The sequence below is a fragment of the Siphateles boraxobius genome, unplaced genomic scaffold, assembly GCF_051911475.1.
Source record: "Siphateles boraxobius isolate OS27281-9 unplaced genomic scaffold, OSU_SipBor_1 61, whole genome shotgun sequence".
NCBI lineage: Eukaryota > Metazoa > Chordata > Actinopteri > Cypriniformes > Leuciscidae > Siphateles > Siphateles boraxobius.
Genome location: NW_027509188.1, coordinates 5,531,198 through 5,556,471, shown reverse-complemented (window position 1 = coordinate 5,556,471; position 25,274 = coordinate 5,531,198). Strand labels below are relative to the sequence as shown.

Below are 25,274 nucleotides of genomic sequence, written 5' to 3'. Positions count from 1 at the left end.
TAGATGCATGCATATATATCACATCACCATAGTCCAGTACCGATATAAAAGTCGCTGCAACAAGCCTCTTTTTTGCCTCAAAGGAAAGACAGGATTTAATTCTAAAGTAAAAACCCAATTTCACTTTCAGTCTTTTCACCAGTTGCTGGACATGAGGGCCAAAGGAGAGAGTGTCATCAATAAAAATACCCAGATACCTGTATTGAGACGTTATCGACTGAAAGGGAACGTAAAGTTATGGAAGTTATTGAGTGCACTTATTCAATCCCACATTGCACTCCAAAATTGAGTATACAACCAATGTACACTCAACGGCTGTCCGAATTCGCTCATTCCTTTTCATTCACTCCTTCAAGTGAACAATATTAGTGCACTGGTTAAGGAAGCGGCTATATCTTGGCATGACATTTTGACTGGCTGGGTTTAAACCATGGGTTTATTATCACTTTCCATTTTTAAATAATAATATTGCCCCTTCTGCCTATTATGACCAAATAATTGATTTACACACATTGACAGCCTCATTAATTTTAAGCCAAATACGTTTATTACGCAGTTATGTTATACAATCAATATCAACAGAAAATACACATTATATTCATATAAATAGATTTGGCTATGTGGATTTTTTTTTTTTTTTTTACCATTATTTCTAAGCCTTAACTGGCGCAAACTACAGTGTATCACAGATCATTTTAGGTAATCTGTAATGTATCTGCTTGTTTTACACTCTTTGACCACCAGGTGGTATTGTGAGCAAATGAAGCTTCGAGAAATTAACCCTTATGTGACCCACTTGTCTGAAAAGCTTCAATGCTTCATGAGGCTTCATCTTGCCACCACTAGGGAATAGTGAATGGTTTAGGGGCGATTTCGGTTTCTACCTTGCTAATTAGCAGATCAACTTCACCTGGTGCATACTGTCTGGAAGGGGCGCAGCCAGTAGTTTGCCCTAAACCCACAATGTAATAAAAACACACTAATCTCTGAAACTGAAAAATGGTTGGGATAAAGATCATGGTCATTTCTCCTCTGAGTGGGACACATGGTTTGGATCAATATTGGGACCACTTTGGAATCATTTGAAAGCACCATTATTATTTACAGTTTCAGGAGTGTTTCTCATTTTACTCTTGTACATTGCCGTAAGAGTTTGATTTTTGTGAGACACTTTACTGCCATAAGGCAGTCATCGAATGCCAATGTTATACACATTCCCCCTCAACTGATGCTGGTATGACAGAGAAGACCTGTTCTTTTAAAGAGCATGTAGAAGGGAAGGGCATGGACTGGCCATCCAAACTTTTCAAAGTATGTTTTTATAATGATCATTAAGGTTTGCTTGCATTTAATCTAAGTAATCCAATGTTTTCATATATGATTAAGAGGGGGGAATGAAGGATATAAGGATTGTCAATAACCTGTTATATTTTCTTTATTATTTTTAAGAATATTTTCTTTGTTTTTATATTTAAATTCATAATCATTAGTCATTTATTTAGTTGATTTATAATTTATTCTGTAACGGGGTATGTTGTAATGGGGAGGAGGCAAATGTTCAACCGTTAAATTTTACGACTGTATGGTTTAAAAGGATGTTTGTCTTCACGGGTAGGAGATAAGAGAATGTCTCCGTTTCAAGGTTTTTAACGTCACAGGACGATGTTGTCAAGCTGTGATTTTCCATTGTTTTTATCAGGGTATATTAACACTTGTTGGAATCATACTGGTCAGATGAAGTCTGAGCATTGAACAGTGTAACATCTAGATGAAATCTTAGCATTGAAACATACACAACTAACAGTATAAAAAAAAATCTGCTCTTTCTTATTCAAACTCTGTCTTGAGGAAAAAGACATGACACTCTGTTGACAGGTTTTGCCCACCAGACAAAACGGATATCTTTTGACAAGATCTGTCGTCCGGGACTGGATTTGATATTTCTGCTGTGGGGATTCCATCCGTGTGAATTTTCATGTGCCTGTTAAGACTTTCTTTTAGAGTGAAACTTATTCCACACTGTTGGCAGATGAAAAGGCTTCTCTCCAGTGTGAATTTTCATGTGGGCCTTAAGGTTTCCTTTTCGGTTGAAACACATTCCACACTGTAGGCAGGTGTAAGGTTGATGTCCAGTGTGAATTCTCATGTGGGCATTAATGTTTCCTTTTCGGTTGAAACTTTTTCCACACTGAAGGCAGGTGTAAGGCTTTTCTCCAGTGTGAACTCTCATGTGGGCTTTAAGGTTTTCATGATGATCAAAACTCTTTTCACACTGAGGACATTTGTAAAGCTTCTCTCCAGTGTGAGTTCTAATGTGCCTGTTAAGGCTTCCTTTTAGATTGAAACTTATTCCACACTCTTGGCAGGTGAAAGGCTTCTCTCCAGTGTGAATTCTCATGTGGACATTAAGGTTTCCATGTTCACTAAAACTCTTTCCACACTGAACGCACATGTAAGGCTTCTCTCCAGTGTGAATTTTCATGTGCCTGTTAAGGATTCCTTTTTGATTGAAACTTCTTCCACATTGTTGGCAGGTAAAAGGTTTCTCTCCAGTGTGAACTCTCATGTGGTCTTTAAAGCGTCCTTTCTTATTGAAACTCTTTCCACACTGTTGGCAGATGAAATTACTACCAGTCCCTGTCTTTTGATCCAATTTTCGTGAGGAAATCTTTTCAGTCTGTGAACAACTAAAGGAAAAATCTCCAGTAATTAAATTAGGATGATTGTTATACTGATCTTCCCCTTCCATTTCATTCAGTACTTCAGTCTCCTCTTTCAGTGCCATCAGGTCTAAGGCGAAGAAGGAGGGGGGAAAAAAGTTAACTCCAGTTTAATGGCACAAATCAACAGACATCCAAACATTGATACATGTAAAGCAACAAAACCAACTGCAAGTGAGAGCACAGCAGAACAAAACAATGAAAATTACCAACATATGTAACATTTAGTGTTTAAATATCAGAAAAATGTTTAATTAGTATTAATGTTTAATGTCCAATAACGTTTAATTTGGCAGAAAAGCATATTTGTGAAGATTTTTAATCAGGATTTAAACAACATCATTGCATAGAAACTGCTTGTTGAAGTTACAAATTACCTCCTTTTACCACCTGATTGTGTATCAAAGTAAAATAATGACGAATGTCTGTGAAACACAAAAACATGTTGAATTGCACAAAAAAATATGCATTGCATTATAAGAGCTTGCATTATGATTCTGTATATAAGCCATGAATATTTCAACTAAAAACGTACTAAAAAGTACATTCAAATTCACCTTACAGACTTCATTTGCAAAATATTAACCAGGTTTAAAAATACCACCTATAATATTTAAAAGGCAATTTACATTTTTCAGTCCATTTAATTTCGCTTTACAAATTCACCACACATTCAGTGGTTCAGAATCGGCAGAATATTCAACATTGCACATCTGGGAACTGCAGGAATAGCAGTAGAGTACCGCTGCATAAGAACAAACATTAGACCTGAGGAAGACCTATATTGCTCTCTGTTGCTTTGTTTCCTTACATTATATAGTTGTGCTGTATTATGGCTTGTGCTGCATTGCTGGGGTTGGCCTCATACGTCATACTTCAGGATTTCCCCAGTGGCGGGACATTCTACAATGCTTAATGTGAAAAGTGTGTAACGTGGCTTCATGTGGTCAACATGGTCAAAAAACATTTTCGTAAACCTAAAAAATTTAAAATTCATAATAAATGAAAAACAAACTAAACAAAACTAACAACAGTTACTGAAAAACTAACTGAAATAAAATAATGATTAGCAAAAATAAATAATCGTTTTTGTAATAAATAAGCTCTTTACTTTGGCGGAAAATCTGACCTGTGTCTGTTTAGGGAAATGCCTGTATATGGCGCTTCATGCGTGTAAAGTTGCTGAGGCGATGTCTGTGACGCGCTCAATGAAGGACAGTAACATAGAACACATCGCTAGTGCTAAGCGGCTGTTCATAGAGGATGTTGCAGTGGAATGGGAAATAACACAAGGCAATGAGACGCAAGTTGAACTTCTTTTAACTTGAGCACAATGTTTTTAAAATGTTGTTTACAATGCGCAGGAGCAACAGCAAAACAAGTCCGTCAAGCACAAAAAAATGTAATGTACTACTGTATGTTTAAGATATCATGTTTTCATGAAGGTTGACAATGGAGGGATTCTAGGAAATGACACGACACACCAACAAGCGCGCGCATATATACACACACACACAAAGACAGACAGTCTAGTCCACTATATTTGTTGGGACTCTCCATAGATGTAATGGTTTTTATACTGTCCAAACTGTATATTCTGTCTCCTTACACTAACCCGACCCCTAAACCTACCCATCACACGCGCACACACACACACACACACACACACACACACACACACACACACACACACACACACACACACACACACACACACACACACACACACACACACTAACCCGAACCCCTAAACCTACTCATCTCACACAACTTTCTGCATTTAAACAGTTTTTAAAAAAAAAACTAATTTTGTATGATTCATAAGCTTGTGTACCTCAATTTAGGTCCTCACAGTCAGTGACACGAGTCCCCATGAGTCTGTGTGCATTCAGGTTTAAGTCCCCACCAGGATAGAAAAACATGTACACAATCACACACTGCATAAGCCTCTTTCACACAGAGATTCTGGAAAATACACGGATAAAGTGACCCGGGTTCGTTTGATTTTGGTTCATTCACACTGCCAGTGGTTTTCCGGAATCAGAAAGTGCGTTCACACACAACCTGTAAAAATCCCGTAAAGACTTGTGACGTCAGGATGTGAACCAAAATACCACTGTAGCAGTGGCATACCAGACTGTAGCAAAGTTCAGGGAAGGAGGAGGCGGGAACCGGCGAACATTCAAAGACTTTATTAAAATAAAACAAACACAAACCAAAAAGAACCGCCAGCAGCCCCTCGCGGACGACTGCTGGTTACCGAAAATAAAAATAAAACTAACAAAACGCAGGCCTGTTCCTCTATCGATCATTCACGTCGTCGCCCCTCCTTTATGCTTCCGCTCCTCCGTGAGAGATGCAAGACCGGTGTGCCTCACAGGTGTCGCTCATTAACACTCGCACCACTGGCCTCGCGCCGTTCTCTCACGTCCCTCGGCCTCCGCCTGTTTGCCACAGCGTCAAAGAGCGGAAGTGTTTGCATTGTTTTGAACAACATGGCAGCTGATCGGGCATTAGATGTTGATGTTCAAACTTTGCTGTTTATGTACAACATGTTTCGTGGTCAAATTACAATTCTTTTTTCGATTATGACTTCTTTTCAACGTGTTAATTTAATAAGGAATACGCTGAAAGAAAACATGGCAGAGAGTAGGAAACAAAATGAAGCAGCGAGACGTAAAGCACGGAGACGCCATCGGATGCTAAAAGCTACAGTTTGTACACGGCATGCAAATGGGTGTTTCGAAGAGAAGACTGTGGATGGTACAAAGACCTCAAGGGGCTGTGTTTTGGTCAAATGTCCTTGAAAACTTCAACGAAGATCATGGCAGCAGCACTTTCGAATGTCACAGGACACATTTGAGTTTGTTCTGCAACTTGTTAAGCTAAGCCTGAGACTCAAGCCTACTACATGGAGAAAGCACCTTTAACCACGCCGTAGATTGGCTATTGTTTTGTGGTGGTATGCTACTCCTGGCGAGTACCGTACAATCAGTTGTATTTTTGGTTTGGGGCTATCCACTGTTTGTACACTGGTTCACGTAGTCACTGCAACATTGAAGAGAAAGCTTTTGAAACGTTTCATCTCCTTGCCCAAAGGAGAAGCTCTTCAAATGACTACTGTGTTTACAGGATGCTGGAGACACCCGCCCAAGGCTTCTGAGAAATTAAAGAGGAAAATACCACTAGAGTCTGCGAGAGCGGGGGCGGAAGACTCAATGTTGGACAACATGGTTAACGACTTTGGAATGGAAACGGATATGAGTATGGAGAGTACTTCACAAAAGACTAGTTCAGGTTCTGCAGTTAGCAAAGTCATTGAACTCCAAGCTTGTGTCTGTGGCTGGAGCAAGGCGACAACGGTCAGGGGTTTGAAGATTCAACAAGGGAAAATGAAATGCTTGAGAGAGAAAGGAACAAGGGCACAGATCTATGCTTTGCATTGGAAAGATTAATTGGTACAGTTGAAAAGAAGCTGGATAAATTTGGGGACATAATTTACGCATATGGAAGTGAGAGGTTTGGTGTGGAAAAAAGGAAGGAAAAAGTACAAAATACTCCTGGAATGTCTAGACGGCAGCAGAAAATTGAAGGGTTAGTTAGAGAAAGGAGGCAGCTGAGGAAGCAGTGGAAAAGAGCAGAACAAGGTCAGAAGGAGGGACTCAATCTCTTTGATGGCTTTGCGCCATAAAAGATAAGCTTGCAACATTCCGCAGAGCTGAGCGCCTACAGAAACGCTACAAAAAGAAGGAGCGTGCGAGGGCTAATTTCTATAAAGACCCATTCAATTTCGTAAAGAAGTTATTCACCAGTGAGAAGACTGGCACTTTAACCTGTTAATAACCAACGCCCCCGGTACCGGGGGCAACGGGGCGCCCCCCCCCGCGAAAAAAATTCATATTCAAATTTCTAAGCAACCACTGAAATGGAATAACACAAAATAGGTATCATTTTAAAGCTTTGAATCTCAGCTTTTTAATGCATCTAATCACTTTGATCAACTCCTAACGAGTGCTGAGTAATCCCTCTAAAACGGAGTGTACCGCCAGCTGGCGCCACCTAGCTTCGATAAAAAATAATAATAATATTTTTCAAAAATATTACCGTGATCAACTTAAAATAGGTGTCATTTGAAAGCTTAGAGTCTGAAATTTACAATGAATGTAGCCAATTTTATAACTTCCTAATTAGTGATGAGTTATTTGCTGATAAATAGAAAAAAAATGTTTTCATAATTTATGAAGTAGTACATACTACAATATGTCAAATACATCATACAGCTCAGATAGTCATGTGCCATATGTCATTTGAAAGGTCTCAATGAGTAGAATAGAACAAGCATAATTGTTTCGGGCTTTTTACTAAACTTGAGTGAGGTTTTGTACAAGAAGCCCCTCAAGAGACCATATGTAAATCATATAAGGATGCATAATTTAAGGCACATTTCCGTTCGTAACTTCATTAAACATACTCCGATTGTGGGAAATGACACATCATTATTTACAGCAGATTCTTACGATTAAAATGAGTCCAAACTTAACATAATCCATCACTCAGAACTAAAGATATTCCTCATGGATTTCTACCACAAAGAAAATCCAAAGACGCACGTAGCCAAGCAAGGTAGCTTAGACTTGGCCTTTTCACTCGTATCTTCATGAAAGATACATCGATCATGTAAAATGACATATCGTTATTTACAGCAGGGGCTCACGATTAAAAAGAGCCCAAACTCAATATATTCCATAAATCAGATCTAAAGATATTCCTCATGGCGTTCCAACACAAAAAATACCACAGACGTACCTAGCCAAGTGTATACTGGTGAAGCACTCGCTTTGGTTTTTCGCTTATAACTTCATGAAACATGCACAGATCGTAGGATATTGCACAACATTATTTTCAGCAGACTCTCACGATTAAAAAGAGCCCAAACACAGCATAATCCATCACTCAGATCTTAAGATATTCCTAATGGAGTTGTAACACACGCACCCCCACAGGCGCACATAGAGCCTTGTATATAGATGGAGCACTAATGCCGCGATTTCACTCATAACTCAATGAAGCATGCATAAATCGTGTAAAATGGCACATCATTATTTACAGCAGATTGTTAAGATTAAAAAGAGCCCAAACTCACCATAATCCATCACTCAGATCTAAAGATATTCCTTATGGACTTCTAACACATGACGTTGCACTATGCGCACCAATGAAGTAGCAGTAGCAGTGATGCTATGTTGTTTTGATGTGACGTTTCAGCTCATAACTCTATGAAACATGCATGGATTGTGATAAATCGAACATCTTTATTGACAGCAGATTCTCACGATTTCAAAGAGCCCAAACACAACATGATCCATTTCGTTGATCACGAGATATACCTCACGAAGTGATGCATGCTTGGCTAAAAAACATGTCTCTCATCTTTCCGGGATGCAATGTGTTTACCAATATTTTCGGAGCCATCCGTCCTTTTTTAAAACGTGGGATAACACAAAATATGTGTCATCTTAAAGCTTAGAATCTCAGCTTTTTAAAGCATCTAACAACTTCGATCAACTCTGAACGAGAGCTGACTAGTCCCTCTAACTCTGAGGGCACCGCCCGCGGAGGCCACCTGGCTGCGAAAATATTAATTATCATATTTTTCAAAAATATTGCCTTGATTAACACAAAATAGGTGTCATTTGAAAGCTTAGAGTCTGAACTTCATAGTGAATGTAGCCATCCTAAGTATTGCTTAGTTATTTGCTAATAAATAGAATTTATTTTTTTCATAATCTATAAAATACTTTTTTTTACTATGTACTGCAATGTGCCAAAAACATAATACAGCTCATGAAACATTCACAGATCGTTGAAAATGGCACATATTTTTTTACAGCATACTATTACAATTAAAATGAGCCCAAAATGAACATAATCTATTGCGTTTATGACAAGATATTCTCCATGGAGGAACAATTTTAAAAATACCCATTAGGGGGCGTCAATGACTGAACAAAAAGCCTGTCTTGGTTCCAAATGCTGTAACTTTTGATTCCTTTATCCAATCACCACACAATTTTATCCAGATGCAGCTCACATGTAGAGGGAATTCACCAAAAAAGAATTTTCCACCTACCTTATTTCCTTCCTGAGTTATTATATGTCAAATAAGAAAGATATGCAAAATCATAATAAAAATTATATTTATTTTTTGTCTTTTCTCGGCAGGAAAATGTCCAAATGTAATGTAATTTATATTTTCAAAAAATTTGAAAAGTGTTCTATCAAACGATACCTACCTTTTGACTCTCCTTGCTATAGTTTTGGAGTTATGAGTCTTTAGTTTTGTGTGTCACTCAGAAAACAACAATTTTTTATTGCCTTTCAAATGTGTGAGGACTAAACAAAAAGGCTACGTTTGTTCAGAATGCTGTAACTTTTGAGTACTTTATGCAATCACCACAAAATTTTATCCAGATGCAGGTCACCTGTAGAGGGACTTCACCAAAAAAGAATTTTTGAGCTACCATATTTCCTTCCAGAGTTATTCTATGTCAAACAAGAAATATGCAAAATCATAATAAAAATTATATATATTTTTTTGTCTTTTATCAGCAGTTTCTCAGCAGGAGAATGTCCAAATGTAATGTAATTTATATTTTCAAAAAATTTGAAAAGTCTTCTATCAAACAATACCTCCCTTTTGACTCTCCATAACTTTGGAGTTATGAGTCTGTACTTTTATGCGTGTCTCTCAGACAAAACAACTCAAAAATGGCTTCAGTGCTTAACAGGTTAAAAGCATCTAGGGTTGAGCTAGAGAGATATTTGGAGGAAACGCATACAGATGCAAAAAGGCATGAGCCTATGTCAATTCCGTCAGACATCCCACCTATCAATCCACCAGAGTACCAAATGGAGGTCTGTGCACCTAAGTGGAATGCGATAGAGCAGGTTGTGAGAAAGGCAAGGGCTTCATCATCTCCAGGGCCTAATGGAGTTCCGTACAGAGTGTACAAGAGTGCTTCAGGAGTTCTACGAATTCTGTGGAAATTGATAAAAGTGGCATGGGAAAAGCAGGTTGTACCTAGAGCATGGCGCCGAGCAGGTGGAGTCTTTATACCTAAAGAAAAAGATGCTACAAGCATAAGTCAGTTTCGTCCTATTTCACTATTAAACGTCGAAGGTAAGATTTTATTCAGCATTATTGCTCAGAGATTGTCAACCTACCTATTTAAGAATGGCTTCATTGACACTTTAGTTCAAAAAGCAGGCATTCCAGGGTTCTCAGGATGCTTAGAACACATCAATGTTATCTGGCAAAGAATTCAATCAGCTAAAAAGGAGAGGAAGGAGCTCCATGTGACATTGCTGGATTTGGCTAATGCATATGGTTCAGTGCCACATGAGCTTCTTTGGGCAGCATTTGATTTTTTCAGGGTACCGATGTCGATAGCAAATTTAGTGAAAGCCTATTTTGGAGATTTGCAATTTAGTTTCTCAACTCCAGAATTCAGCACTACATGGCATTGCTTAGAGGTTGGAATAATGGCAGGATGCACAATTTCTCCACTGGCTTTTACCATGGCAATAGAAGTAATCATTAGGGCATCAAAATGGGTAGTAGGAGGAGAGCGCTTGGCTTCTGGGATGCGACTACCACCAATCAGAGCATACATGGATGACATGACAACCATGACTACAACAGTAGCCTGCACTAATCGGTTATTGGGCAAGTTAACCGATAACATTGAATGGGCACGAATGCAATTTAAGCCCTCTAAATCAAGGAGCATCTCGATCATTAAAGGCAAGGTGGTAGATAAAACATTCTTCATTAATGGTGAGGCAATACCAACAGTTTCTGAGAAGCCAGTGAAGAGTCTTGGGAGATGGTACAATGGGGATCTAAAGGACACAGTTCGAGTGGGAGAAGTTAGACAAGAAGCAGTGGAAGGGTTGAAGAGCATAAACAGCTGCGCTTTACCAGGGAAACTAAAACTCCGGTGCTTTCAGTTTTGTCTACTGTCGAGGTTGCTGTGGCCACTGACTGTGAACGAGGTTTCTTTGACAACAGTGGATAAGCTGGAAGCGTTAATAAGTTCATATATCAGGAAATGGTTGGGAGTTCCACGCTACCTCAGCAGAGTGGGACTTTATAGTAAAGGAATATTGCAGCTGCCAGTCTCTGCTTTAACTGAGGAGTTTAAGTGCGCCAAGGTCAGACTGGAAATTACCTTAGTAGAGTCACGCGACAAATGTGTAATGGAGGCAGCACCTGTGTTAAAAACTGTTAGAAAGTGGTCAGCAAAGAAATCTGTGGAAGAGGCAAAGGCTGCCCTTCAAATTGGTGATATCGTGGGGCAGGTACAGCATGGAAGAGGGGGTTTTGGGCTCAGTTTAGCTCCTCCTAAATGGCACAAGGCAGCCCCTGCTCAAAGGAGGAAGCTCGTAGTCAACGAGGTGCGAAAGCAGGAGGAGAGGATGAGGTGTATAAAGGCCATTTCCCGGGCCAAGCAGGGAGAGTGGATGAGATGGGAGAGTGTGGAACAACACAAGATGGGCTGGCAAGACCTTTGGTCAATGGAAGAGAGTAGTTTCCTTATCAGGTCAACATATGATGTTCTCCCATCACCACAGAACCGAAACCTCTGGGTAGGAGAGGATCCCTCTTGTCCTTTGTGTTCATCACCTGCCATATTAAGGCACATTTTTACAGGATGTAAGGTGGCTCTTAGCCAAGGTCGGTTTACTTGGCGCCATGACCAAGTACTCCGATGTTTGGCTTTAGCATTGGAAGACAAGTGTAACATGACCAATAAGTTGCCACCTGTTCTAGCAGAACATTACACACAGAAGACAATATTCCTCCGCCAAGGCGAGCAACCACCAAGAAAAGGTGTTAAAACCAATTCTCGCTCAGGACAACTGGAAGCTGCCAGGGACTGGAAGATGCTGGCTGATCTTGATCAACGGCTTATTTTTCCACCTGAGATTGCCACCACTAACCTCCGACCAGATATTGTTTTGTGGTCTGGATCAGCACGCATTGTTCAACTGATAGAGTTAACAGTGCCATGGGAGGATGCTGTAGATGAGGCATATGAGAGGAAGAAACGGCGGTATGTTCAGCTGGCCACTGAAGCAGAACAGCGAGGATGGAGAGTCCGGGTTTATCCAGTGGAAGGGGGTTGTTGAGGATTTGTGGCACACTCTACAACCCGGTTCCTCAGAGACGTCGGATTCAGTGGCCAAGTGTTGCGTTGCACAGTAAAGAACTTATCTGAAGCAGCAGAGAGGAGCAGCAACTGGCTGTGGTTGAGACGGAAAGAGTCTGGCTGGCTGTGTACAGGCCGCCATGCTACGGTTTCGAAAAATTCTTGAAAATTTGATGAGTCTGTTGGTTTATTTGTATAGTTTGCATAGTAATTAAAGTTATTACGTTCCTGTGTATTTTGCGTGAATGAGGATTGGTGTTTGGACAGATATTGTGTTTTGCGGTAGTATGCCATACGGAACCGTTGCCACTGACCACTTTAACGTCCGCAGTGGGGCTTAGTCAAACGGGTTGGCGCGTATGGTCGGGTTGTGAGAGATTGTGGTTAGGTCAAAGGAGCAGTCTCAGCAGGAGGGATGTAAAGGTCAGTAAGCTGGGCTGAGTTGAGTGGGGGACGGAGGGGGTGACTCTGGGACGCCAGAGTCACTGTCGAGCCCTCTTGAGGTGTCGTGGACTAGTCGACGAAACACTGAGGATGGAAGGTGCCCACTTGAAGACCCTAGAGATGTCCCCTACTCTGCTCAATCCAGGCGGTTGTCATGAGGGGACCGCGCTGTGGTTGCAGCCGTTGTGTGTGCAAATACTATTTACACCAGGCAGAAGGAGATTCACATCACCATTTGGAAAGAAGCGTAAATGGATGGAGAAGCATAGGTTACTGTAAAGCTACGTCTTAGTCGGTGCTTATCTTGGCGAAAGCCGAGTACAAATCAGCATGAAGTTTTAACATCTACTCTCATGTAATGGAAATCATATGGGTTCACTGAACGCGGGTATCCTTTGTGTGCTGGTGCCATAGACGGTAGCCACATCCCTATAATTGCTCCCCAAGATGATACTGCAGCTTACTACAATCGTAAGGGATGGCATTCAATTGTAGTTCAAGCTGTTGTGGACCACAATTTCTGGTAAGAATGTAGTTCCTAAGCTATTGTGATCATTACAGAAATTCGATTAATTTTTTATGTGTCCATATTTTAATGCCATGTCTCTTCAACCAGCTTTACAGATGTATATGTGGGCTGGCCTGGACGCACCCATGACACTCATGTGTTGTCTAACTCTCCCATTTTCAAAATTGCAGGGCAACAGGGTGGATACCCGTTTCCTCATGAGGTATGCAAATGTTTGTTTTAAGGGCACATTTTATTTGTCATGTTTTGATATCAAGACGCAAGTCTATTAAACCATGTATGACATTAACAGCAGCATTGTAAAAAATTACATTGTGATTTTTGAACAGAACTCAATGACAGTGAATGGAGTCCAGGCTCCTGTCCATTTAATCGGCGATGCTGCATACCCCCCTCAAGAACTGGATTATGAAGGGTTTCACAAACCATCATTCACTGACCCCTCAACAACGACACTACAACTACCCACTGAGCTCAGCACGGATGGTTGTGGAGAACGCCTTTGGTTGCCTTAAAGGACGTTGGAGGTGCTTGCTTAAGCGCAACGATGTCAACACTGCTCTGATGTCTGATGTTGTTGCTGTTTGTTGTATTCTTCACAATATTTGTGAGCTGAACAAAGAAGTTTATTTGCCTGACTGGAACATCACAGAAGTTCTGCAAGAGCCTGATCAAGAAATGTTTCAGGGGGTGGGAGGGCATAATTGTCAAGGAATTTGTGAGGCTATGATGTCACTCTTTTCATGACTCATTTTTAATTTATCTGCACAACCAAGCTTTCAATAAAAAATACTTATTGTAAAACTATTCAATAACTTTGTCCGTTACTTTTTTACATAATTTATACCATAGAGTGTGATCACAGATGGAAAAAAAAAACCCTATTTGAAATATAATTTGAAAAACATTTTATGCACATTTAATCATTTAGCTGCTAGTGTGGGTTAGCCCAGCATTTTTTGTTTTTTACATAGATATAGGATAGTGTAAACAAGAGTTAAAAAGAGACGAAAAAGCTGCGAATCCAGTAGTTTATGTATTTCAATTAATTGAAATCTTTTTAGTATTTATCTTTTTTTAAATACATTTTATATGTAATTTATGTAGTAATATGGCACAGTACACAAAGTTATTGAAAAAGCAGTAATGAAGCACACACCAGTAAGTGTTGAACAAACGTTTATATGCAAATAAAACTTAAATATACATTATATGAAACAACACAAAGTATTTAATGTAGAGTGCAAATATAAATTAGAGCACAGATGAAACCTGTTAAAGAAAAAAAATATATATTTTTAAACACTTTAAAATATACTATGACTATATACAATTCCTAATCCAGCTGTAGAAATGAAGAGGATGACAATGGCGTGAATGTGCTGTTTTCCGTTTCTTCTGATGTGCTTGGGATATTGAAGCGGGTATGGCGTGGAGGCACATAATAATGTGTGGGTGCCGGAGCTGGCATGTGGCGTAGGAGTTCACCCTAAAAACGGTTTTGGGTATCTTGTAGCTCGCGCAGCATCGACATTTGCCTTGCCAGTTCATCTTCCCTTGCAAGACTCGCCTCCCTTCTCAGTCACTCCTCGTATTCCCTGTGCTTTTCCAAAACGAACACGCTCCCTCTCCTCAAAATCCCTGTCCATTTCAAAAAAGAGGTCCTTGACCTCTTTCACAATTGTTTGAGTCCTGGATAGGGGCTTTCTGGCCTTTTTAGCAGGAAGTGGTTGAGGTGATTGAGGGTATTCTGAAAATACAAACCCAAAAGTTATAGAATTAACCAGGAATACACACATGATGCATGGCATACAAAACACAAAGTAAAGACTACAACCATGGGGACATTTTAAAACAATTAAACGCTTGATGCGTGAACAGTGATATTAGAGGACCAAATTTACTATAAACCTTGTTTATTAATACTGTATACTATACTGTATAAAGGGAAGAATACACTTAATATGAAATTTTCAACATTAGATTTAAGTGAGATTCTGGCTTCATAAGCTTTTTTCACGTTAATCGTTTTAGAATGTCCCAAACAATATAGCAAATGTTTATGTAGCTCACCTGAACGTATTTTTCTAGGGTTTTCTTCAATGGTCTCTGGACTGGAGGCAACTGAGTGCAAGGAAGAAGCAGAAGAAGAGGAAAATGCCGAGGAACTAGACAGTTCTGGTGAAAACTCGTCTTCGTCATTTCTACACGAAGACGAGTCCATACTCCCTAGTAGCGCCACTGGGTTTGCCGAGTGGCTCGTTCCCTTATACTGTAGCACAGGTTGTAGAAAGGCCAGTCTAATCTTCCGCTACCGCTCTTTCCATTGTAGTCGTGCACTTGGTGGAATTTTTTACGCAGCGTCTTAAGTTTGCTAATGATCTGCGATTTCGATCTCGAGAAACCACACTCGATCAGTTTTTTCCGGATTTGGTAGTACACTAACGCATCGCGTACCGTTCCACAGAGCTGGCGAATGATCTCAGCTTCAGCGCGGATAGAAAGGAGCTCCCGGGTCTCTGCTTCATTCCAGTTTGCAGACATTTTTTCGTTCTTTCTTGTATCGATGACGAACACAAACTTTCTTCTTAGAGCAACAGAGTGGCACGATAAATACGTCATTGTGATGGCACGCGTGTCATCACTACGACACACCCCTTACGGCATTGGTCCTGGCTTTTGTTCACACAGGGCGCGTTCCGGGACTGATTCCGGCAATGTTACTAGGTCCCCAACCCGCCATCAATCCCGGGCCGTGTTTGCGTTCACATAGAAGGCGTTCTGGCAATTTTCAGGGATCAACGCACTGTGTGAAAGGGGCTATAGATACTATACTATACTATATTGAGCTGTGTACTGCTCAGTTACTTAAAAAAATAGTAAAAACAACATGAAAAGAATCGTGATAAAATCATGAATCGTGATATTATATTTTTTGCCATATCCCCTAAAAGAGGGTATAACAGAAGACCAGCGTTACAATGCCACGTAAAAGTAATAAAGTAGGCTACATGAGCACATGCAAAATGCACAGAGAGGATCTGAGTTCTTTTGAGGTTGTGATGTGAACAATAAAGGGTCTGAGATCCCTTCAATGCAGAAGAGGATCAAAAAAGGAACTGGGTTCTCTTGAGTCCACTATTATGTGAACACCAAAAGGACTGTCACTTTCGGCTGGTTCGCTTTCTGGTTCACTTTAAGAACTGGGTTTGGTTCTTTTAAACCCGTAAACATGACAGCTTTCTTCTTCCATGAGGTGGTTTGGCGTCACGACAGCTTTGTTTCCAGGTGGACCGTTAAAGAACGCATCATCCTGTAGAATTCAACCAATCAGATGATGACTTTGAACCTCCTGAAGTGTGTCAAATGCATCAGACATTCAGCCAGCGGTCCTGAGATGAGACCTAGGGCAACGTTTAGCTCTTACAGCCACACAGTGCCATTTTTAATGTTGATGTTATTATTCTAATGTTCTTGCACACAAAAACTGCAGAGTGCTGCTAATTTTATTTGTTGGTCTAATATAAAACTTTATATTAAGAATAATTTTTAATGTTTATGTTATATGGGTGTTCATGTAGTGGAATTGTTCTGTGTGAGATTTATTTGTTTTAGCCTGTAGATGGAATCATGAGAAGGGATTTCCCAGATCCTCGAAAGTGGACGTCATACAGGGTTTTCTACTATTTAAACTGCGATGGCGGGTCTCTCTCGCATGATGGCGATATCGGTCACCGCCTCTCCTCTATCTGCTGGAGCGATACAGTTTTTGATTATATTTTGACTTCATTTTTGTTTTGTTTTTGTCTTTTTCTGTAACAGTGGATTTATTTTTCTTAGTTCACGTTTTGTTATTTAGTTAGATCAGCGAGGCACGCAATACCCACCTGTTTTATTCTCCTTGGGAGCTTAAAGAGCAACGTGCAGGTTGAATTTATAACTGAATTAATACCTGATATTGTCTGAAGAGGTCTTTTAAAAACACATATGTAGAAATTACTAATGAAATCTCATTTGATGTAGAGATTTTGATGAAAATGTGCTAGGCACTGGAATACGCCTTTCCCGCTAGCAACGCGTCATATGACGTAGGCCGAGGCAAACAAGAGCTCGCGTTCAGCTGTAGTTAGAGCGGTAGTGAGAGACAGAGAAAGTTTTAGATCGAGTTTTAGAGATGCCATAATGGTAAATTGTTGTGTTTGTGCTTGTTGCACGAATTCCAGCCTGTCAGGACATCGTGTCCATCATTTTCCTTCTAGGAAAAACAAGGCTTTTCGTTTTTGGGTGCGTTTTGTGCAGGTGAAGAGAGCAGACTTCACTGCCGCGTCTGTCACCACACACTCGGTCGTTTGTAACGCACATTTCACTCCGGAGATTTATAGACCTGGAGATTTTTTGCATCACAGACAGATGGTTTAATTAATATGGCTTTGAAAACATTGGATTATGCTGTCTTGCTCTGCGGTGTTTCCAGTGTGAAGTATTTACACACAGCGAACTTGTTGGCAGCTCAATGCAATCCTGCTTGCTGGCTGCAAACTGTGGAATGGATTTCCTGAGGGGGGTCTCTGTGTCTCATTGAGCCGCGCCTCCGTTCAGGAAATCCATTCAACAGTTTGCAGCCAGCTAGCAGACTGGCCGGCGGGAATAACTTTTGGAGTCATTTCAGCAGGATATCGGATATCTCCGCAGGTTGGATCGGGAAAATCCGTTACATGAATTACACTGGTATCTGTCCCGATACCGATACTGGATCGGGTCCATCCCTACCTGTGGGCTATCATAGGCATGCTCGTCAACATTGGGGGGAACTCGGTTTCTTCATTCACATCCATTGTAACCTGAGCTTGAACTTGACCAGACTCCCTCGCCCATCGTCACTTCCGGTTAGTGCTTTATAAACGCGGAAGTTATTTTATCACAATTTATCTCAAAATATCGTTAATGGCTAAATGTATATTACTCCAGTTCAGATAATCTAGTTGTTTTATCATCAACATACACTATGCTATATAGGGGTGTCCAACCTGCATGTTGCTCTTTAATCTTTTGCGTGTGAATTTGTAATTGTTGCTTGTTGGATGTTCTTTGTATTAAAAACTTATGGCGTAATCAGATGTCAAAACTAATCAATCGTCTGTGAATTTATATATGTTCAGTCCTTGCCTTTTTAAATGGTTTAAAAAAGCTAAAGATGTTTTGGGGCCATAACAGAGTATTTTGAATATTTACTGCACATCTTAACAAAAATGTATAACTGATAATCGTGAAAATTTTTATTTAATGTCATACAACTGATCTTGACAGAAGATGTGAAAGTCAAGAGCTCAATTTGTCTTTGTTTGTGAGCAACACAAACTGTTTAAATCATTCAAAAAATGGGTCTTAATGTGACAATTTACTGACTTATTAATAGATTTATTCAATGAATATTTATGTTCAGGTATGTTAAAATGTTTAATGATAACATTTTGTTTAAAAGTCAAGTCTTTTTTTTTTTGATCATCTGAATTTTAGTAACTGTAGCCTCCATGTTTTTGTTAAAAACTAATGCATAATTAAGTGATAAAAATGAATGGTTTTCCTTGTTTCCTTGTTTTTCATTCAGGAGTTGATTTGGGGTTTAAATGTTATGGAAAATAATGTTGTCTGTACATGGAAATTGTATCTTCTCAGGTTGAAGGCAGCAGTAGTTTGTCTGGTCACAAGACATTCTTTTAAAATATCCTTAATTTCTGTAGAGCTGGACATTAGGATCAAATGACTGAGTTCAGCTTTGAGAATGAAACCAACCTGTTTGTTCCTCAGTATCTTCTTGTTTCACCCTGAATGTTTCTTCAATCTTCATGTCTTCACTCTCCTCTTTAATAAATGGCATTTTTGTTTGTTCCTCAGTATCTTCTTGTTTCACACTGAATGTTTCTTCAATCTTTATGTCTTCACTCTCCTCTTTAATAAACGCCATCTTTATAACAGTTACATGGATCTCAGTCACTTCACCAGGGGTTTTTCTGTGTGTTTGTCCTGTTTAAGATGAGAATAATTAACAGAAAGAAAAATAATTCCACACTAAATCTCTGTGTGTGTGTGTGTGTGTGTGTGTGTGTGTGTGTGTGTGTGTGTGTGTGTGTGTGTGTGTGTCTCAATCAGCTCTAGTTCAGTGCACTGGTAAGAGAGTCAGTCAGAGTGAGAGTTAATGGACTTAAATCACCTGATTAAAATATAACAAATAATTCTTAAAGTTAAAATTTATGATTTATGATTTATATTTAGTATTTAATATTTGTTACAATTAATAGATTACACATTCATGAAAACAGCTGCTGGTTTGTAAAATTTGTCATTACACGTGTTTGATGTTCTCGTTAATTTTTAATTTGTTTTCAGCAGCTGGTGGCGTTAGCTCGAGCGCTTGAATCATGTCAAGAAACAATTGATTCAATTAACTCCGAGTTTCAAAAAGCTCCGTTTCTCTAATCATTTCTTTACGATAAACTTTATTCGCGATATTGAGAGCGAAATGAGACGCTCATATTCTGTTAACCAAGGGTGAATGGGATTTACTCCCAAAAACAACGTTCATTAATGTTAAATAAAACATTGCAACATTACTTTAAAGAGTGGTTCATTTATTGTACATGTCTTGTAAAAAGGATTAGATTGACTGAACAGTTTGCATTGATTTAAACACTTTAAATGCGTAAAAAACACAAACCTTTCTTTATCAGAATCACAACAGATGCAGGAGCGCAGTTTCAAAAAGCTCCGTTTCTCTAATCATTTCTTTACGATAAACTTTATTCGCGATATTGAGAGCGAAATGAGACGCTCATATTCTGTTAACCAAGGGTGAATGGGATTTACTCCCAAAAACAACGTTCATTAATGTTAAATAAAACATTGCAACATTACTTTAAAGAGTGGTTCATTTATTGTACATGTCTTGTAAAAAGGATTAGATTGACTGAACAGTTTGCATTGATTTAAACACTTTAAATGCGTAAAAAACACAAACCTTTCTTTATCAGAATCACAACAGATGCAGGAGCGCGGCGCAGCCTGATGACGTAACACAACAACACCAAAATAAAAGTCCCGTTTCTGTCTGGCTATATAGAGCAGGGGTGTCAAATTCAAACTCAATAAGGGCCATGCTGAGGGTTGTGAATAAAATCAGGGGCCAGACATATATTTAGAGGATTTTTCATTTATTGAAATATAAGTGCATTAGTTGGCTAACTGTATATATATATATATATATATATATATATATATATATATATATATATATATATATATAACTTTCAATTCATTAAACCTCATAATAACAAGGTTTTATTTTTTAGTTTTGAGTTGGAACACATTTTTACATATTTCACAAAACAAAACATCTGTCACAGGAGGTCTTTTTATCTTTATCAAAATAAGGTCTCTGACCAGCATAACTGCATAAAACAGTACTTTAAAACAGTAGCATAAAACAGTACTTTAAAAACAATTTTAATTTCATAAAAACTGTTTGAAAAGCAAAACAGTCAACAAAAAATAGACATAAAAACCACATGATAGATAGACAACAAATTGTATCTGATATTGTATCATTTGGCTTATTTTGGTAGCTCTTACTTTGAAAAGACAACTTTTTAACTTGAAAGGAAACATGCACTGGGCATGATGCCAACTGTCAGTTAAACAAAACAGTGCTTACAAAAACACATGGATTTTAGAAAAACTGTTTGATAAAGGAAAACTTTAAACAAATGGTAGACAATTATAGATTAATGTATATAGATAATAAATGACATCTGAAAATGGTCTTATTTGGCTTATTTTAGTAGCTCTTACTTTCAAAGGACAATCTGAACTTGAAGACACATGCAAATCTAAGCAAATGTCTTTTCAATTTTACTTTAAAAAAATTCTTCAAATGTACTTTTTTTTTTTTAAACTCTTACCAGACACTCTGATTAGAGATGCCTTATGCTGCGTTCACACCGGACACGAATAGCGCGTCAAATTCGCGTCTACCGCGTCTAGTTTGACGCTTGACCACTTTGTGTTAATTCGCGAAGTTAACAAAAGTTTGAAGCGAAATTTACGCGCGTCAGAATCGAAACCCGTTGACGGCCATCTTTTTTATGTTGGTCGAGCATTCATCGAGAGAGTCACAGCTCTGTATTTGCTCTGGAGAGCAGAACGGCGGCGTATTTGTGTCCACCAGACCCTTCGAAGGCGAACCCAGTGTGGCGAGTTTCACCATTGGCTCGCTCCAGGAGCTGCGCCTGGATGACGGCGGCTTTCAGCGGTACTTCCGCCTGTCCCGCGCCCAGCTTGATGACCTGTTGTCCCGCATCGGAGCGAGGATCACCCTTGCCCTCATCCACCTAATCTCACATAGTAAATGTTTGTTGAACTTATTTAAATATTTATTTATATAATGGTTATATTTTTCTAAATAAAATTCTCAATAAAACGATATTTTTCCATAAGGTCCGGTGTTGTGATGTACACTCTGTCCTCCATAAATCTGGTTAAACCTCTTTAAAAGAAATTAAGAGGTTTACTACAAAATAGTACTTTTACCTACTCCGCGGGTAAAATAGCATGTCTATTTCCAGTAGCTGCAATTTCATGGCAGACACAGTTTCTACATTTGTGAGATGGACATACTCGCATTACTTTCAGTTTGTCAGAGAAAAGAACAACAACGTAATAGTCAAGTGCAATCTATGTGCGACACAGAGGGAACTCTCTACATCGAGAAATAGCACAAGTAACTTGAAGAAACACCTGGACAGGTGCCACGCTAACGCCGAGCTAACCGAGAGAGATGCAGTTCAAGAAGAGACAGAATGTGGTGGACGAGAGAGCGGGCAAAACAAAGCAACAGAAATTAAGTTTCTCCTAGTCTGCTATGCTGCTTGAACCCCGAGAAGTGAAGAGACTCGTTTCCACCCAATGCATGCTAGGTTTGTGCTGTGAACTAAAATGAAAATAAAATTAAATAAAAAGAGGTTTTGCCATGTCGTTAGGCTACAGGTAGCATTATAGTGGGCTCTAGCTCTACTGTGTTTGGTATCTCTACCATAATTTACCAGACTTTGATTGTTTGTTTGTCTACTTTTGTGATCCTGACAGTGATTGTTACTTATCGTATAGCGCCATGAATCTTCTTACAAAGTCATTATGCTATACCACATCAGCCTCCACTGGATGTATAATGATCAGCAATAAACTACATTTTAGTCATCCTTCAGTGGTTCTTTTGGTGAAAGTAACTCAAAAGTAGTGTAACACATTAAAATTCAGAGTCAGTAATATTGTTCATCAAGCAGGTAACAACCGGCCATAACAACCAGCTGGATCTACAATTGTACATTATCCCTCTTATTACACTGCCACTAGCAAAATATTGACTTGAGTCGAAATATTTATTATGTCTTTAAACGCAAAGCTTCCACGAAGAAAGCAGTTGCTAGCAAGCGGCAAGTTCGAACTAGACGGACGTTTACAGCCATACCGCTTATTACACAGTATTTCTCCATATAAATAATTATGGGGATAAGAGATATTGATTTAAACTGTTTTAAAATCGTACCTGTTTGTTATTTTATAATCCAACAGTGTACAAAACAAAAGTCTATAAAACGTATATATATATATATATATAAATAGTCAAGTCACCTTCTTTTATATAGCGCTTTTAACAATATGGATTGTTTCAAAGCACTTTTACAGTGATAATAGAAAATTAAAGTAACAGAGATTGTTTTCTCTTTACACCAGCTCTAGAATAAAGTTATTTTCCAGTTAAAGTTAGTTTCGACTGATTCACTTCCGTTGCAAAGATCATTAGTTATTGACTTAGGGGCCGCTAACATGACACCATTCTAACGAAAAACCCTTAACGCACTCCGGCCCACTCATTTGCGCAACAACAGTGATCTCTGCGCAAGCTTTAAAAACGCAAACCTGTGAAAACGCTGATGGCGTGCACATGCGTATTACGTGTTTAGTCTATAGGTATGCACATTTGAATATATATGTGTGCAGGTGTGTGGTCATTTTTTACAAATTGACCTCAACAAATGACTTGTCTGGCCTTAAAAATTTATAATACAGAATTATTTATCACTTCCGCATAGCCATGTGAACCGGATCTATTTTGACAACTTTTTATCAGTACAGAGGTAAATGGAAGGAGGCCTTCACACTTGAGAGACTAGTTGACACTTAAGGACTGTGTTGTCGTCGTGTCCAGGCGCTGGTCCTTCATCAGATCCGGATACGGCCTGGATCCGGCGGACTGCGGTAAACCTCAGGATAAACAGAGAGACTAATATTAGCGTAGACGCCATCCTTCTAATGATGTAACAAGTACATCAGGATTTATTGGAAGTGTTCCCGGTTCTGGCTGACCTAATCTATGTAGCCTAACCTTGAATTATAGAAGTCTATAATGTGTTATGTGTATGCTAGGTCAAAGAGATGTTTTTAGTCTAGATTTGAACTGACAGACTGTGTCTGCTTCCCGGACCATGTTAGGAAGACTGTTCCAGTTGTAGTTTTGGTGCTGAATAGGAAAATGATCGCATATAGCCTCATGGGCAGCTTGCTGACTTATAGTACAGGTGTGTTTTGGGTGACCCGAGTTCAAATCCCAACTCGTGTAACTTGAGTCTTCTTTGCTGGTAAAATAAAGGTTGAAACTTTTCCTGATCCGTCCTCCTCTCTCTCTCCCACTTTGCTTCTTTTCTGATTACTGTCCAATTATGATAAAAGGAAAAAACATCAAAAAGTAAATCTTTACAATGTTACTGGTTAAGCTCCATCTACTGACAAAATAGAATCAACATATTTTAAGCCACTACAACATACGTCACCCTCATCATGGGGGTGGGGGAACAGATTCTGACAGCTGTATTACGGCCGTCAGATTATGTTCCCCCTATGTTTCTGAAACAATGAGGTTCTAATATTTATCAAACTGATGCTGCTGAAACTCCATCCACACAGGGAATAAAATCAGCATCTTTTAAGCCACTACATCAACATCTCTCATCACAAACTGGATGACAAGTAATTTCCTACCACTTCATTCTGAAAAAACAGAGATTCTAATTATTGGACAAAAAACTTCCTCACGTAATAACCTAGAATACCGTCTAACACTTGATGGCTGCTCTGTCAAGTCCTCGTCGTCGGTTAGGAACCTGGGTGTGCTCTTTGATACCAATCTTTCATTTGAAACTCTTTGGCTTAGCATACACAAAACACATTATAGACTTCTATAATTCAAGGTTAGGCTGCATAGATTAGGTCAGCCAGCACCGGGAACACTTCCCATCAATCCTGATGTACTTGTTACATCATAAGAAGGATGACGTCTACGCTAATATTAGTCTCTCTGTTTATCCCGAGGTTTACCGCAAACTGCCAGATCCAGGCCATATCCAGGTCTGATGAAGGACCATTGCATGGACACGACGACAACGCACCCCATGAAGTGCCAGCCTCATCAACCCTGTGAAGGCCTCAAGGACACCTCAACAAACTCATCTCCATACCGGTGTGATTAAATATTTTGAAAGCTCTAATCACATCATGACTTCTGACCTGTAATGCTGCCTGAATCATAATCATACACTGTTCGTTCATTGGCCAAAGGAGGACTGGCCCCCTGACTGAGCCTGGGTTCTCCCAAGGTTTTTTTCTCCACTCTGTTACTGATGAAGTTTTGGTTCTTTGCCACTGTTGCCTTTTCGCCTTTCTTCGCCTCAGTCGCCATTGGCTTTTGGCTTGCTTAGTTGGGGACATTTAATTTTGTATTTAATAATACTATTACAACATTATTTTCCTGTTATCTCTGTAAAGCTGCTTTGAAACAATATCTATTGTAAAAAGCGCTATATAAATAAAGGTGACTTGACAACCATAATCGGATGATAAGAGCAAATCATTTGTAACTCAAATGAGAGCAGTCTCAGTACTATGATAAGGTCTAAATCCTGACTGGAAATCTTCCCAGATTCCATTTCTAAAAAGGAACATAGTTGTGAGGATACTGTCTTTTCTAGTATTTTTGACAGAAAGGGTAGATTCAAGATTGGCCTGTAATTGACTAATTCTCTTGGATCAAGTTTCTTTTTTTGAGGTTTAATAATAGCCAGCTTAAAAGTTTTCAGCACATATCCTAATGACAGATATGAATTAATGATTTTAAGAAGAGGATGTTGTTGTCAGGATAGAGGCACGGAGACAGAGGTAAGTGAATCCAAACACAGTTTTATTAAATGTGACACAAGTGCATAGGTGAGAATTCAAAGTTCAGGTGCAGATTCGGTGAAGATCACAACGTGCAGGGCAGAT

The 25,274-nt window shown here is 39.2% G+C and overlaps 1 protein-coding gene and 1 long non-coding RNA gene across 3 annotated transcripts in view; both read right to left on the bottom strand.

Moving 5' to 3' along the window:
- The window catches only part of LOC143718660 (uncharacterized), a 195,026-nt gene that overhangs the window by 39,981 nt on the left and 129,771 nt on the right, over positions 1-25,274 (bottom strand). The gene's annotated exons all lie outside the window — the stretch shown is intronic.
- LOC143718625 (uncharacterized) lies at positions 460-19,982 on the bottom strand. 2 transcript variants are annotated; one of them, XM_077209649.1, is made up of 3 exons: positions 19,921-19,982; positions 18,699-18,929; positions 460-2,790 (listed from the first exon to the last, which is right to left on the bottom strand). In XM_077209649.1, exons 2-3 carry the CDS (start codon positions 18,868-18,870, stop codon positions 1,985-1,987), a joined length of 978 nt encoding a protein of 325 aa, XP_077065764.1. In that variant the 5' UTR covers positions 18,871-18,929; positions 19,921-19,982; the 3' UTR covers positions 460-1,984. The 2 variants fall into 2 exon arrangements, with proteins under 2 accessions (XP_077065764.1, XP_077065763.1); XM_077209648.1 differs by lacking the exon at positions 19,921-19,982 and adding an exon at positions 19,621-19,650.